At 36.5% G+C, this 15,836-nt stretch overlaps 1 protein-coding gene across 1 annotated transcript; it reads left to right on the top strand.

Annotated features, from left to right (window-relative positions):
• The first annotated feature begins 14,098 nt into the window (after positions 1-14,098).
• LOC139845232 (uncharacterized) lies at positions 14,099-14,791 on the top strand. The gene has a single exon (XM_071835483.1). It carries the CDS (start codon positions 14,099-14,101, stop codon positions 14,789-14,791), a length of 693 nt encoding a protein of 230 aa, XP_071691584.1.
• Positions 14,792-15,836: the final 1,045 nt, after the last annotated feature.

Genomic DNA, 15,836 nt, shown 5'->3' with positions numbered 1-15,836 from the left:
CATATTAATTGTGAATTTAAATATCCCTCGGGTATTACCTACCCGTTAAAAAAAATTTCACAATTAATATTTTGAACAAGAATTTTCATTTCAGTCTTTATGAAATATATGTGAGTATATTTCCTTCAGATGTAATATAGATTTAATGAGTTTAAAATCACATTAAACTCATTTGATTTTCGGCTTGGATTAGAAATGAATTTTCTCTAAAACATTAGAGATTACATAATCTTTGCGGAGTATTTCACTAATGTAATCAGTGCTTCAATATTTATAGGTATTTCCTTAGTGAATCATGCTGATGCTCATAGAACTCTTGCTAATTTCGCAAGATTCGATTATTGTTTTCCCGTAAATTTCGGGTATATCGAAGATGAAAATGTATAATCAAACATGTTATTGAATGATACACTTGGTTTATTATAAAATAAAATTCATTGAGTTGAAGCAGAGATTGTAGTTAGCAATGATTAAATTGTTAACGAAGAATGTACATCAAAGCAAATTAGTAATATGAATTAACCAGATAGTTAAGTTCCATACCTAATAGTTTAGTACAGAAAGATTTATTATGGTTAAAAATTTATATATATATATATATATATATATATATATATATATATATATATATAGAATATACATATAAATTCTTTGGAAAGACTGAGTTAATACTTCATAACTCGTTGATACAATATACTCGTTATTAATTCGTAATGGTTTCCACAGTGATTCTTAAACTGGCTAGACTTGTAAGGTTGGAGGTGCTGACGATTCTAACAATGTTGACAGCATTGACTGTGTTGGTGAGGCTATTGGTACTGCTGATGCTGTTGGTAAAACAAGTCTAGCTTGTACCTTACGCACTAGTCTTGTTAGGATTTCGGTTCTTTTTTCTATCATCTCTGTCCACTCATCTAGTTTTTGGTTAAGGCTGAGATGGATAATCTCTAAAACTTTAGAGATTACATAATCACCACAGAATGTTTCTCCGATGAAGTTATGAATCAATACTTCATTGTTTGTTGTTGTTGGTACTCCTTGGTATCTTTTGTGCGTGTGACGTTGATATCCGATATACAGATTGGAATATTGAGGTGTGTGATGCGGATGTGATTGTTGGTGGTGGTAATGATCCTGTTGTTGATGGTGGTGCTGTTGATGCCGGTGATGCTGCTGGAGCTTATGGTTTTGAGGCTTGCGATGTGGATGTTACTGGCTGTACCGGTTATGCTGCTGGTGCTGCTGATGATGTTTGTAACCTTCGCACTGTATTTTCCAAAGCCACCACCCGAGCATGAAGCTCGTTGACTTCTTCTATCACACCGGGATGGTCAGCGGTTCGGACGAGCGGATAGATATAATCTAGAATTTGGTGTAGTATATAATCGTGACGAGATACTCTGGAAATGAGCGAGAAAATGGTGTTTCGAACAGGTTCGCCGGTAAGTGCTTCAGGTTCTTCATCAAGAGGGCAATGTGGTGGATGGAAGGGATCACCTTCTTCTTATCTCCAATGATTGAGGAGGCTACGAACCCATCCCCAATTCATCCAGAATAGGTGATGACTGATTGATTAATCTATTCCGGTCATACTGCTTTCGGAGCTGGAATGAGACTCCATATCGGAATAGCTGTCGTAATCTGAGGAATTCGAACTGGTTGAGGGATCCATCTCGTATGATCAAGGGAATGAATTTTTGATATGAAATAGATTATAGGAGTTAGATTTGATATCTTTCTATACATAATTTACATATGTATATATAATTCCAAAATCCCATAAATTACGAAGAATCTTTGAAAAATGTCAGTCAAAGTTCACAGTATCAGATATGCTAAGATAAGAATTCGTCTATACACTATTATGCAATAAATGCAGGAAAGCGCGTCTAGACTTAAAAATGATAAGCAGGTAATTTTCGACACGAAATGATAAGCAAAACTTTTGACATGCAGACACGGTCGAAGTCCAGACTCACTAATGTATCCTAACGACTTATCAGTTAGACACACTAATGCAGACCTGGTTCGCTAAGACCACCGCTCTGATACCAACTGAAAGGACCCGTTCATATACATTATAAACGATTCACAATAGTTGATTACATTGCGAGGTATTTGACCTCTATATGATACATTTTACAAACATTGCATTCGTTTTTAAAAGACAATCTTTCTTTACATCGAAAATTGACATGTATGCATACCATTTCATAATATCCAAACTATAAATGACCTAATCTGTCATTTACTTAATAATAATCTTTAATGAACTTCAACGACTCGAATGCAACGTCTTTTGAAATATGTCATAAATGATTCCAAGTAATATCTTTAAAATGAGCTAATGCACAGCGGAAGATCTCTTTCAAACCTGAGAATAAACATGCTTTCAAGTGTCAACCAAAAGGTTGGTGAGTTCATTAGTTTATCATAATCATTTATTTCCATCATTTTAATAGACCACAAGAATTTCATTTCCAGTTCTCATAAATATACGTCCCATGCATAGAGACAAAAATAATCATTCAAATGGTGAACACCTGGTAACCGACATTAACAATATGCATATAAGAATATCCCCTATCATTCCGGGATCCTCCTTCGGACATGATATAAATTTCGAAGTACTAAAGCATCCGGTACTTTGGATGGGGTTTGTTAGGCCCAATAGATCTATCTTTAGGATTCGCGTCAATTAGGGTGTCTGTTCCCTAATTCTTAGATTACCAGACTTAATAAAAAGGGGCATATTCGACTTCGATAATTCAACCATAGAATGTAGTTTCGATTACTTGTGTCTATATCGTAAAACATTTATAAAAGCAGCGCATGTATTCTCAGTCCCAAAAATATATATAAAAAGGGAGTAATGAAACTCACGCATATAAATATTGTAAAACAGTTAATAAAGCATTTGCATGTATTCTCAGCCCAAAAATGTAATGAGTAAAAAAGGGCAAATGAAACTCACCATACTGTATTTCGTAGTAAAAATACATATAACGTCATTGAACAAGTGCAAGGTTGGCCTCGGATTCACGAACCTATATTAATTATATATATTTATATGTTGGTCAATATTTGTCTAACAATTTAGGCCAAGTCATAGTGTACCACAATCCTAATGCTCGAGTCTGACTCAACAGTATAGTAACATGTTATATTACCCATGCTCAGTTAAAATTCTAGTAAAAGGTGACGTGTGAAACAACGTAACACAAATGGTTTCATAATCATAAAATAGTATTTTAGTATTTAGAGAAAGTCAACACAAAAAAAATAACTGAAAAGTTAACGGGAAAAGTCAAAGTTCAAGGTCAAAAGTCAAAGGTTAAAGTAAAAACGAGGTCGCATGCAAAAAATACAATAACTTATACAAAAATGATTTTTCGGTCAAACATGACTAAACGACCACTTCATCGATTTTTAGAAAAATTATCGGAACTCCGATTGATAAACGGCCAAAGATAAAAGTTACACATTACCAAAAAGATTAAACATAAATTTTACAGAAGTAAACTAAACCTAGACAACTCGTAGTTGCCAACGTGGTTTCGGCGTTTCAAAGTTAATTTTTCAGCTTTAATAAATTTACAAAAGTGTTCGAGTAGCCTACTTTGGAGATTTTTAGAAAATTCCTCGAAACTCGGATTGACAAACGGTCAAAGCCTTCAAATTCTCGTTACCACAAAGATATAACATGATTTTTGGCAAAAGTAAACACACATCAGGCCGACCATGGCAACTGATACAAAACTGACATTTTTAATAAAAAAGTTTCAGCTCTTTTTAGAATTTTAAAATGTGACCAAACAGTCAACTTTGACGATTTTTAGAAAAATCGTCGAGACTCGAATTGACAAACGGCCAGAGTCGTTTGTTAGACCTTACAGCAAAGAATTTAGCGGTATTTTTGTTTTAATCTGAAACAACGCAGATCAGCGAGAATTTCAGTTTCCGTATCGACGTTTCATCAAAATTTACAAAACTTCTTTTATTCATAACTTGACAACCGTTCAACGAAACGAGACGTGCTTTATATGAAAATTAATCTACTCGACGAGTAGAATCCAAATAACCACTTTTTATTACCCAGAAAATTAGTTCACTAATTATCATTAGCAATCTTAATTACGAAATTAATTGTTTAATTCATAACTTTCTAACCGTTCATCGAATCCATTCGATATCTAAATGAAAAGTTCTTAATTTTTCGCTAGCTTTCCAATGACATGCATATCTTATACCTTATTTCATCCCTAGTATAACAACCTTTAAGATTCAACATAACCTATCTAAGGGCAATATCAAATGTACAAGCATGCATAATCCTATTTTCTCGAGCACTAGTCAGGGATACACTATTAGTATGTAAAAATTAAATTATGAGTACTCACGTATCAATATTGAGATTCAATATTGCAGGAAAGGTACGTAGACGCAACGGAGATGACAAACACTAGTTTGACTTCATGAACATACCCTCGAACATTACCCATCACCTCCATAGCTATAACCCATAATTTCCTTAGCTCTACCCAGCTCCTAAAACCCATTTTTGAAAATATACGAGCAGAACCTCGTCGTAGTATTTTATGTATAATACTAATACTACTACTAATAATACCTCTTAATAATAATAATACTAATAATAATAATAAAAATAATAATAATATAAATAAATATTATACGAAGTAGTGATATAGATGGATATATGATTATGAATGAAAAGAATTCACAGCGTTCGAGTTTTATAGTTAGAATTGGGACCCACTAATTACGAAATTTGCGGAGTGATGATGAAAATTGGGAACCGCAAATTGCGGTCATACATGCACATGAACGTCTCTTTTACTTATATAAAGATATTATAATATATTTAATTTATAATATATTTAATCTTTAGAATTAATTAAATATTATATTATATTTACGTTCATGGTAAAAATATAATTTTTACACAAATGACACGGTCGTGGTCTCACAACTCATGTACCACTTTCGGTTTTTCGGGCGCACTTTCGTACGTTTAGAAAACTAGCCTTTTACGTTACGTGACGTGTACCTTTTACAAAAATTAGATTTACACAACAAAAATTTACCTTTATAAAAATATAACTTATAAAATTGAGTGTTGTGGTCATTTCCTTCTATAAATTAAAGTCTCGTTGTTTGTCAAAATATTTTTATTTTAAATTAAACTATTTGTGACACGTACCTTTATTAATAACTAGACTTAAATTATTTAAAAACTAACCCACTCAAAGTGTAACTTAATCTTTTGAGTGTTTTGGTCATTTGCTTTTATAATTCATAATCTTGTTATTTATCAAAGCCTATTTATTAATATTAGTTTAATATCAAAACGTTTTATGACTAATTTAAATTATAATTTATAATCTTATACATATTTTTAAAATATTTATCTAATAACATACTAGTTATCCTTTCAAAACTAATTATATAATTTAAGATCCTTTACAAAATCGAAAAATCCTATAACGTTTATGCTTTAAAACTTAATTTGATTTCATTCTTTTATGCGTAAATGTTTAGTTTAATTTCTTTAACTTTCTAAATAATATATCTTAATATAACATATCAGATGGGTTTATCTAGTCAACGAATCTTATCCCAATTATTCCTTCTATATGATAAATCGAGTATTATGAAATTCGATTCTCCACTAACTTTTGTCTAACTCCCAATAAGTGATACTTTGTTCTTACTTGTAAATCACTTTACCATTTATTCCGAATACCGTTAAAAAGTAAGGGTTTCCTAATTCAAAGTGGACCTCATAACAGAGACTCATAATCATAGTTCAATGTATCCGATAATTCAATCATTTGATATTATCTTTTAATCTCGTCGATAAACTTACACCGAACAAATATGTTTATGTAACATATTATTCATTCAATACCTTGATAGCATTTCTAAGTTCAAAAAAATAGATCTCATAGCTTATAATCATATCTACTAATCTGTTCGATGTTTTATATAATATATCACAATTTAATAAACACACATATGTTTATGTACATACAATTGTTCGTGAATCGCTAGGCATGGTCAAAGGGTAATTGATTATATGAATATAGTTTTCAAAACTTTCGAGACTCAACATTACATATTTTTGCTCATCGTGTCGGGAACATATAAAGATTAAAGTTTAAATTTGATCGGAAATTTCCGGGTCATCACATAGGTACACTGCCTATAAGTGTTGTAGCAAGGTTTAGGTATATCCATTCTTTAAATAAATAAATATCTTGTGTAAAATTGTATTGTATTTAATAGTATTTTGTAGTAAAAATATAACTATTTTGTACACCACCTCGCACACATCACTCATTCCTAGTATTCGTTTAGCAGCCCCTAAGTCTTTCATTTCGAACGCGTGAGACAACTTTCTCTTCAGCCTGTTGATCTCTAACATATCAGATCCTGCAATCAACATGTCATCAACATAAAGTAACAATATAACATAGGAGGATTTGAATTTCTTCAAGTAACAACAATGATCCGACTCGCTTCTTGTAAAGCCACTCCTTGTCATAAATTCATCAAACTTCAAGTAACATTACCGTGGTGCTTGTTTTAACGCATACAGACTTTCTTCAATTTGCAAACCCATCTCTCTTTACCAACTACCTCGAAGCCCGTTGGTTGCACCATATAAATCTCCTCTTTAAGATCCCCATGTAAAAATACGGTCTTTACATCTAATTATTCTAGATGTAGGTCATCAGCAGCAACAATACTCAAAACCAATTGAATAGTAGTCATCTTCACAACTGGCAAAAAGATCTCATTATAATCAACTCATTCCCTTTGTTGAAACCCCTTAACTACCAACCGAGCTTTGTGCCGCTTTTCCCGTTCAACTCATCTTTGACCTGAAAGACCCATTTACTGTGCAACGCCTTTTTCATTGGAGGTAATTTCACTAAAGACCATGTCTTATTCTTGATAAGTAACCCAATATCTTCTTTCATAGCAAGCTCCCACTGTATGGATTCTTTAGATTGTCTTGCTTCAAAATAACTATCGAGTTCACCATTTTCGGTATAGAGTAAATAGTTTACCGATGGAGAAAACCTAACAGTAGGTTTGGGCGTTCTACTAGAGCGTCTTAATGGTGGAGTAACGGGTGGTGGTGATCGAGTTAAGTCACCATCATCCCCACCAATAGAGCTCTCATCATTTTCGGAGCTAGCACCACTCTCCGAATCATCTCCATCACTTTGATCCTCACCGTCAATTGGCAGTTCAATAGTTCCTTAACTCCCACTAGAACCGGTATTCACATCAACAAACTCATCAAGCATAACCGGATTATGATTAGAATTAACCGTTACCTTGGTGCAATACAACGAGCATTCATCAAAAGTAACATCTCTACTAGAATCACCTTCCTCGCCTCATTGTCCCAACACCTATAATCCATGTCATCCAACCCATACTCGATAAAAGTACATTTTCTTGATTTAGCTTCAAGCTTGTCTTTGTCATTGTCTTTGGTTTTCACATACACATTACAACCGAAAACCCTTAAGTGAGCCAAACTCACCTTTTTACCGGTCCACTCTTCCTCTGGAATTCAAAACTCTAACGGTGTTGAGGGTCCTCTATTAATTAAATAAGCTGTCGTGTTCACAGCATCTGCCCAAAACATCTTTGGTAGACCCGCATGTAATTGCATACTCCTAGCCCGCTCATTGAGCGTCCGGTTCATGCGTTCGGCAACCCCATTGTGCTGTGATGTTTCCGGAACTGTTTTCAACATACGAATACCATGTTCCGCACAATAGTCTTTAAATTCTTTGCTGCTGTATTCTCCTCCATTGTCAGATTTCAAGCACTTAACTTTCAAGTTAGTCTCGTTTTCAACAGCATCTCTCCACACTTTAAAAGTAGAAAACACGTCAGATTTAACTTTAAGAAAGTAAACCCATACCTTCCTAGTGGAGTCATCAATGAAGGTGACATAGTAGCGGGAACCACCATGTGACTCAACCGTTGTAGGTCCATAGACATCGGAATGAACAAGTTCAAGCTTCTCTTTCTTTGGTGCAATTCCCGATTTCCCGAATGATACCTTCTTTTGTTTCCCCAAAGTACATGGCTCACAAAACCCGATATCCACCTTCTTCAAACCTGGAATCTTACTATTAGAAACTAGAAACTTCATCCCCTTCTCACTAATATGCCCTAATCTTCGGTGTCATAGAGTAGAATCAGCCCCTACATTACTTGTCACATTAACCTCATCATCATCGAATACCTCGACCATGTATAAAGTTCCCCTTTTATGTCCCGATACCACGACTTGACCATCCTTTTGAATACACTATTTGCGATCACCGAAGGTAGTATGATTACCTTCTTCATCCAAATGACCTATAGAGATAAGCTTCCTCTTCAAATTCGGAATATACCTCACATCTTTCAAAGTCCAATTGGAACCATTGGATGTCTTCAATGTCACATCTCTAATGCCTCTTATGTCTAAGCGTTTGTCATCCACCAATCTCACCTTCCCCCGATACGCCTTAAAATTATTCATCATCTCCTTACTAGGATTAGCATGGAATGATGCACCCGAATCCATGATCTAGGCTTCAATCGAATTTTCAACACAACACACCAAAGCGTCATCCGTATCCTCGGAAATGAAGTTCACTTTAGCTTTATCCACCTTTAGATTCTTACACTGGGTGCTAAAGTGACCCTTTTGATTACAATTCCAATAAACCGCAGATTCTCGGTCCCTAGAGTTATACCTCTTTTTGAATTTCTTACCCTTCTTCGTACCCTTATCGTTCTTCCTGCCCATGTCGGTATTTAAGAGCGACCCCGATGATTCCCCGGAATTCCTCCTACGAGTTTCTTCCACTATAATCAAATCCTTGATCCCCTCAAGCTTGAGCTTAGTGGTTCCTGTGGAACTACTAACTGTAGTAACTGTACCTGACCAACTTTCAGGCAAAGACGAAAGCAAAATCAGTTCCTGAAGTCATCATCAAACACAATCTCCACTGAGGCCAATCTTGTAATGAGATTGTTGAAATCATTGATATGATCTGCATCACATGCACCTTCTTTCATCTTTTGGTTGAACAATTAACGCATGAGAAAAACCTTATTAGCAGCGTTAGGTATTTCATACATGTTTGTAAGTGCCTTTAAGCACCCAAACGTAGTCTTCTAGTTAATAATGTTGTATGCAACGTGTTTTGCAAGAGACATCCTAACCGCCCCTAAAGTTTGGCGATCCAGGAGATCCCAATCTTCTTGTTTAACGCTGTCAGGCTTCTTCTCTTCAAGTGGTAAGTGTAATTTTTTCTGGTACAAATAGTCTTCTATTTGCATCTTCCAAAACCCAAAATCTTCCCCATCAAACCGATCAATCATAAACTTTCCTTCTTCTGCCATCGCTCCCAATACGAACCTTGTGCTCTGATACCAGTTGTTAGGAATTTATGGACCCAACAACGATCACCAATCAAAAGATTGTAATCCCACAAACGACAAACGGAAAGAATAAAGTAAAGAAACATAAACAACACAAGAAATTACGTGGTTATATGCAATCGGTTTGATTGCTTTAGTCCACGGCCAACTAGAGTGATTTTTATTGATATTTTCGTGCATAGGGTTACAGATTACAATAGATTTATTTATAGTACAAATCAAATTAATGAAATAATCAACTTGACTTGCTGGCTACGCACACTGTCGCGTTCCGTGACATCCTATCACGTTCCACGACAAACTCGGCTCAAACGCGGCAACTAAGAACAAAACGCGATAACCATCGAGTCCCAATCCCTGCCACACTTTTCGCGTACCAGACCACCCTGTCGTGTATCAAGCTGTCGCGTATCACGACATGCAGTACCAAAATGCGATGATTGCTGCAGCTGCTCCTCTGTTTTGATCTTCTTTGCAACCAACAAATTGGATTTTGGTCCTACTGGTTTCAAGGTATTTGCTTCTTGGTTTGAAAGACCTAACTTTTATAATTTTATTCGAAACGCGTGGACTGAGTTTAATGAAGCTCCTAACTTGTCTTTTGTGTCAAAGTTAAGAATGTTGAAAGCTAAATTAAAAGTTTGGATACATGACTCAAGGAATGCTGAAACATGTCGCCTTAAAAATGTGGTGTCCAAAATTGATAATTTGGATGTAATTATTGACTCGGGTTTGGCTTCTGAAGAGCAGGTCAATGAAAGAAATAATCTTTTTAAAGAACATGAAGAAATCAATTATTTGACATCGCTAGATTTGTTACAAAAATCTCGAATCAAATGGAATGTGGAAGATGACGAGAATTCGAAATTCTTCCATTGTTCTCTAAAGCATAAATGAAGCCAACAACTCATTCAAGGGGGTTAATGATAGATGGCTCTTGGATTGTCGAGCCGTTGATTATCAAGGACAAATTTTTTAATTATTTCAAGAAAAAGTTTGATGAGGCTCATACTGTTGGGAAATTACGGTCTCACTAATTCCCACCACCCAGCTCAACAATAATAGTAAAGAAATAAAAACAATACACAACACAAGATTTAAAGTGGAAACTCCAAAACATGAGAAAAACCACCGGCCCCCAAAGAGAGAAATACACTATATCACAAATTGTTACAATGATATAGACGACTCTCTTAAGCCAACTACACTCTCCAAAATATTTAACTAATACAACTCTCAAACAAGGGTAAGAAAGAAAGAAATAATCAAATACTTAAAGTGTATTGATTGGTGCAATTTGGAATGAAGACTTAGCCCCTCTTATATAACCAAGTCACTCAACCCTCACATCTTCCTCCCACCTATGTGGGATACACATATCTTCTACTAGCCAAAATAAACCAACAAATCTCCGCCTTTTGGATAGAAGAAGATAACCATACTTCCACATTGCGAAGATAACCGACGTAGATGCTTCCTCGACGACAACTTCAAGATCCTCATCTTCATGCCGTTGACATTATCTCTAACCCAAGAAATAAAATTTGCATCTTCATCAAACATTGTCAATACCCGACAATCATTGTCATCACAGACAATCATAACTCTTAACAGAATTATCATACTCCACCATTAAGAGTATAGCACTTAGAATATCACATTCCAAGCATTTCACGAAGATAAGATATGAATGCTCACGTATCAATATTGTGATTCAATATTGCAGGAAAGTACGTAGACGCAACGGAGATGATAAACACTAGGTTAGACTTGCGAATAATACCCATGAACATTACCCATAATTTCGGCACATGTTGTTGAACAACCAGCTGAAACTTTATGGTGCAACTTCCCTGTTTGGCTTTCCCGAAAGTCCCATCAGCTACAACATCAGTTTCCACCACACAACCTGCATAATTGCCAAACCAATGCCCATGTGTAATTGTGGAACCGCTAACAAACATCCCTTTCCACGGTGGCGCGGACACACCATGAGGATGATGTGACTTCAGAAGAATTCGTCACTCTCTGTAACGACGGAGACAATGTTAGCATCTTTGGAGCCATTTGCCGGATTAGCTCCACATGGACAATTAACCCTTACATGCCCAGTCTTCCCGCACTTCCAGCATGTCAGATTCTTTCTAGAGTTTCTCTTCTGCCTATCCGAACACAACACTATCGTATCTCCTGATGACGAGACCCCGTTACCTTCCAGTCTTTTCTCCTCAGATAGGAGCTTGCTAGTAACGTCTTCAAACTTCAGAGTTTTCTTCCCATACATCAAAATAAGTTTCATGTGTTCATAAGACGATGATAAAGATAATATCAACCTCAAAGCTTTATCTTCATCGTCCGTTTTAACTCCAATAGCCTCCAGTTCTGAAACAATACCGTTAAGAATACTTAGATGATCTGAAATCTTTGAACCCCCATCCATACGCAGAGTATGAAATTGTTCTTTAAGACAAAACCGATTTGAGATGCCCTTGCCCTGGTACAACTGCTCTAGTTTAACCCAAAGCTCCTTTGCCGTTGATAACCCTTGCACATTTGCAAGCACGTTCTTTGCAAGACACAGATGAATCGCACTTGCTGCCCTCAAATCCATATCATCCCATTCTTCTTCATCGAACTTACTGCTAGAATCACTGCCGGGAACAAAGGTGGGTTTACCTTTCAATGCCTTGTGTAACCCGGACTGAATCAACACATCCTTGACTTGAACCTGCCATAAGCCAAAATTGATCATCCCATCAAATTTCTCAACATCAAACCTCATTGGACTAAACTTCGACATCGTATCCGTATCCTATAAACAACACTTTCTCTGATTTTGCCCACGTTTCGAATAGCCAAAAGATGTAGAAGGTAGCCAGGACCCTTTAAATCGGAAATCCACAACTAGGCCACTAACAAATCTAACTATTACTACGAATCAGAAAAATATTGTCGAACCAGATACCCTATACGATCAATAGAACTCGTTTCTGATGTGGACGATCCACTCCCGTGGCAACCACAGAGCATACTCCGACTCCTATAACCGAGACCCCCGTCCCACCACCCAGCCCAACAATAATAGTAAAGAAATAAAAACAATACACAACACAAGATTTAACGTGGAAACTCCAAAACAGGAGAAAAACCACCGGCCCCCAAAGAGAGAAATACACTATATCACAAATTGTTACAATGATATAGACGACTCTCTTAAGCCAACTACACTCTCCAAAATATTTAACTAATACAACTCTCAAACAAGGGTAAGAAAGAAAGAAATAATCAAATACTTAAAGTGTATTGATTGGTGCAATTTGGAATGAAGACTTAGCCCCTCTTATATAACCAATTCACTCACCCCTCACATCTTCCTCCCACCTATGTGGGATACACTTATCTTCTACTAGCCAAAATAAACCAACACATATTGGTGCTTCGTTCAATTCTGTTAATCCTCACATTAAATTGTCCTCGAATGATGTTTCTTTCCTAGAACGTGACTTCGATGATATGGAAATTAAGAATGCGGTTTGGGATTGTGGAAGTTCTAAGGCTCCGGGACCTGATGGTTTAAATTTATCAAATATTTCTGGGATGTTATTGGTAATGATATTTGTGGGGATATGAGGACGCAATGTCAGTAATGCCTAATGGTGCGAATTAGGCTTTTTTATCCTTGATTCCTAAGGTAAAAAATCCGGTTTTATTAGCGGATTTCAGACCCATCTCTTTAGTGGGTGCGTTTTACAAAATCATAACGAAGTTACTAACGAACCGGTTGGCGAATGTTATCGGTAAAATCATTTCTCCGGTTCAATCGGCTTTCATTTCTGGAAGAAAAATTCTAGACGGCCCTTTAATGTTGAACGAGATTATATCCTGGGTCAAGAAGAAGGAGCATAAGATGCTTTTATTCAAAGTAGACTTCGAGAAAGCGTATGATACTGTTAGTTGGGAGTACCTGCTATTTACGATGAAGTCCTTGGGTTTCGGCTCCTTCTGGTGTAGTTGGGTTATGAGCTGTTTGAAATCTGCGAGAATATCGGTTTTAGTTAATGGGAGCCCAACTCGTGAGTTCAACATCAAACGGGGTCTACGACAAGATTTTATGTAGAAAAGATATGTAGAAATCTTCTCTTCATCTATCTCATTTTTAGTTCGCTGACGATGTTATTATTATGTCGGAGTGGCAGAGACAAGATTTGGCTCGCATTCTTGATATTCTTCACGTGTTTTATTTGGTCTCGGAGGTTCAAAATCAACGTTTCAAAATCATATCTTTTTGGTGTGGGCATTGACACGGATGAGCTAAATGCTTTTGCGAACGATTCAGGGTGTAGACCTGGAACTTTTCCATGCAAGTATCTGGGCATTCCGATCGGTCTCAATATGTGGAGAGTGTCGAATTGGTCAGAGCGGATTTCTAAGTACAACACCCGGTTAGCATCTTGGAAGGTGTCTTTATTATCGTCTGGGGGTAGATTGACTCTCACTAAGTCGGTCATGGGTAGCATTGGAATTTATTTAATGTCGGTTTTTAAATGCCCGGAAGTGGTCTTAAAAAAACTTGAATCGATCCGTGCCAGAATTTTTTGGGATGGAAGCACGACTAATGGCGTGGGTTAAATGGGACTCCGTGTTAGCTTCATTCGAGCATGGTGGGTTAAATGTCGGTAGTCTCAAAGCCTTCAACCTCGCTTTATTACTTAAATGGAAATGGTGGTATCATTTTAATGTTGACGATTTATGGGTAAAGTTGATGAAGTCGATTCATGGTGAACATTTTGATAATACCTTTGGCAACAGTTTGTGGTGTTCCATTGTGGCTTCTTGCAATAAAACTGTTTCGGATAGGTTACTGCCACAAGATGTTATTAAACTGGAAGTGGGTAACAGTACTAATGTTAGTTTTTGGCATGATCGTTGGTGCGGGTCGTCAACTCTAGAATCAAGATTCAATCGTTTGTATTACCTCGACATTAATAAGCATGATAGTGTTGCAGACAAATGGGTCAATGGTGAGTGGCAATGGGTGTGGTCTCGCGAAGACATTGGTGGTCACAATATGGCACTTCTAGACGACCTTCTTTCTGTTCTTCATAATGTGTTCTTCTCGGATAGGGAGGATCGTTGGGTGTTTACTCTGAATTCAGATGGAATTTTCACGGTAAAGGATACTCGGGTTTACATTGATAGGAGTACACTTCCAAATCTGCAGGTTGTTACAACATGGGCGAAGCAATTGCCGAAGAAAGTTAACATTTTTTTGTGGAGATTCAAGTCAAACTCTCTTCCTTTACGTTGAAATTTATCCGCGAGAGGAATAGATTTAGCCTCGGTTGTGTGCCCGATTTGTTTTCAGGGTGTCGAGTAGCTGAGCCACCTTTTTTCGCATGTCCGCTCGCTATCGATACATGGCAAATGGTACGTGTTTGGCTCGGGTGTGGAATACCAATTTTCAATTCATGGAATGACGTCTCATGTTGGATCGAGGGGTTGCAGATTAATTTACATACGAAGACTCGAATAACCATAGTTATAGTTACTCATCTATGGGTTCTATGGTGATATCGGAACGGTGTTGCTTTTATTGATTCTTGTATTCGTAAAGATAGTATTGTTGATGTTAATAAGTTGTTTTCTTTTAGATGGCTAAAAATAGAGGTCATGTAGTTTCAAATTGGAACTCTTGGCTTCTACAGCCGTTGTAATTCGTTTTTCTCGCTTAGCGCCTTGCTAGGGAGCGTTTAATAAAATTTGGCCTTTGTCGTTAAAAAAAATGAATAGCTACACTCAAAAGCAAAAAAAAATAAATAAATAAATAAATAAATACAACAAACCACGATTGAATTTGATCCAGTTAGGCAGTTAACATACATATACTTTGTTTATACTTTGTTTAGATGTAGTCATTTAGATACAACCAATGTTTTGATATAGATATCATGGTTGGTGAACGGATTAAGTTACATTAAACTAAAGCAAATGTTGGTGATTTTAGTGAAATCAAGCAATCACATTTTGGTGAATTGGATTTACTTGATTGAAAGTGGAAGTGATCATTTGATACCCTACACGAATTTGGGAAGTGTGGAGTACACGTTCGTAAAGGGTTAGGAAGATCTCTTAGTGTATAGTTGAACTTGGATGGAAAACTTAGAGCAAAACAAGAAATATCAAAATCATGTTATAAGCCGCGCCGCACCTATTTGGGCCGCGCCGCGGTCTAAAGCGTGTTTTGAGTTTCGAGAGAAATTGCAAAATTTGGAAATTAGATTCAGCGTTTAGCCGCAGCGCGGATCCTCTGGCTGCGGCGCGGCTTAAGGCATAAAACCTGAACATGTGCAATT

This window comes from Rutidosis leptorrhynchoides, chromosome 1, assembly GCF_046630445.1.
Source record: "Rutidosis leptorrhynchoides isolate AG116_Rl617_1_P2 chromosome 1, CSIRO_AGI_Rlap_v1, whole genome shotgun sequence".
Lineage (NCBI taxonomy): Eukaryota > Viridiplantae > Streptophyta > Magnoliopsida > Asterales > Asteraceae > Rutidosis > Rutidosis leptorrhynchoides.
Note: the sequence above shows the minus strand (reverse complement) of the source record. Positions and strands in the feature narration are given on the sequence as shown.

Excerpts from the sequence above, each read along its gene's own strand:
- LOC139845232 (XM_071835483.1), top strand. The coding sequence starts at position 14,099 with ATGGCGTGGGTTAAATGGGACTCCGTGTTAGCTTCATTCGAGCATGGT.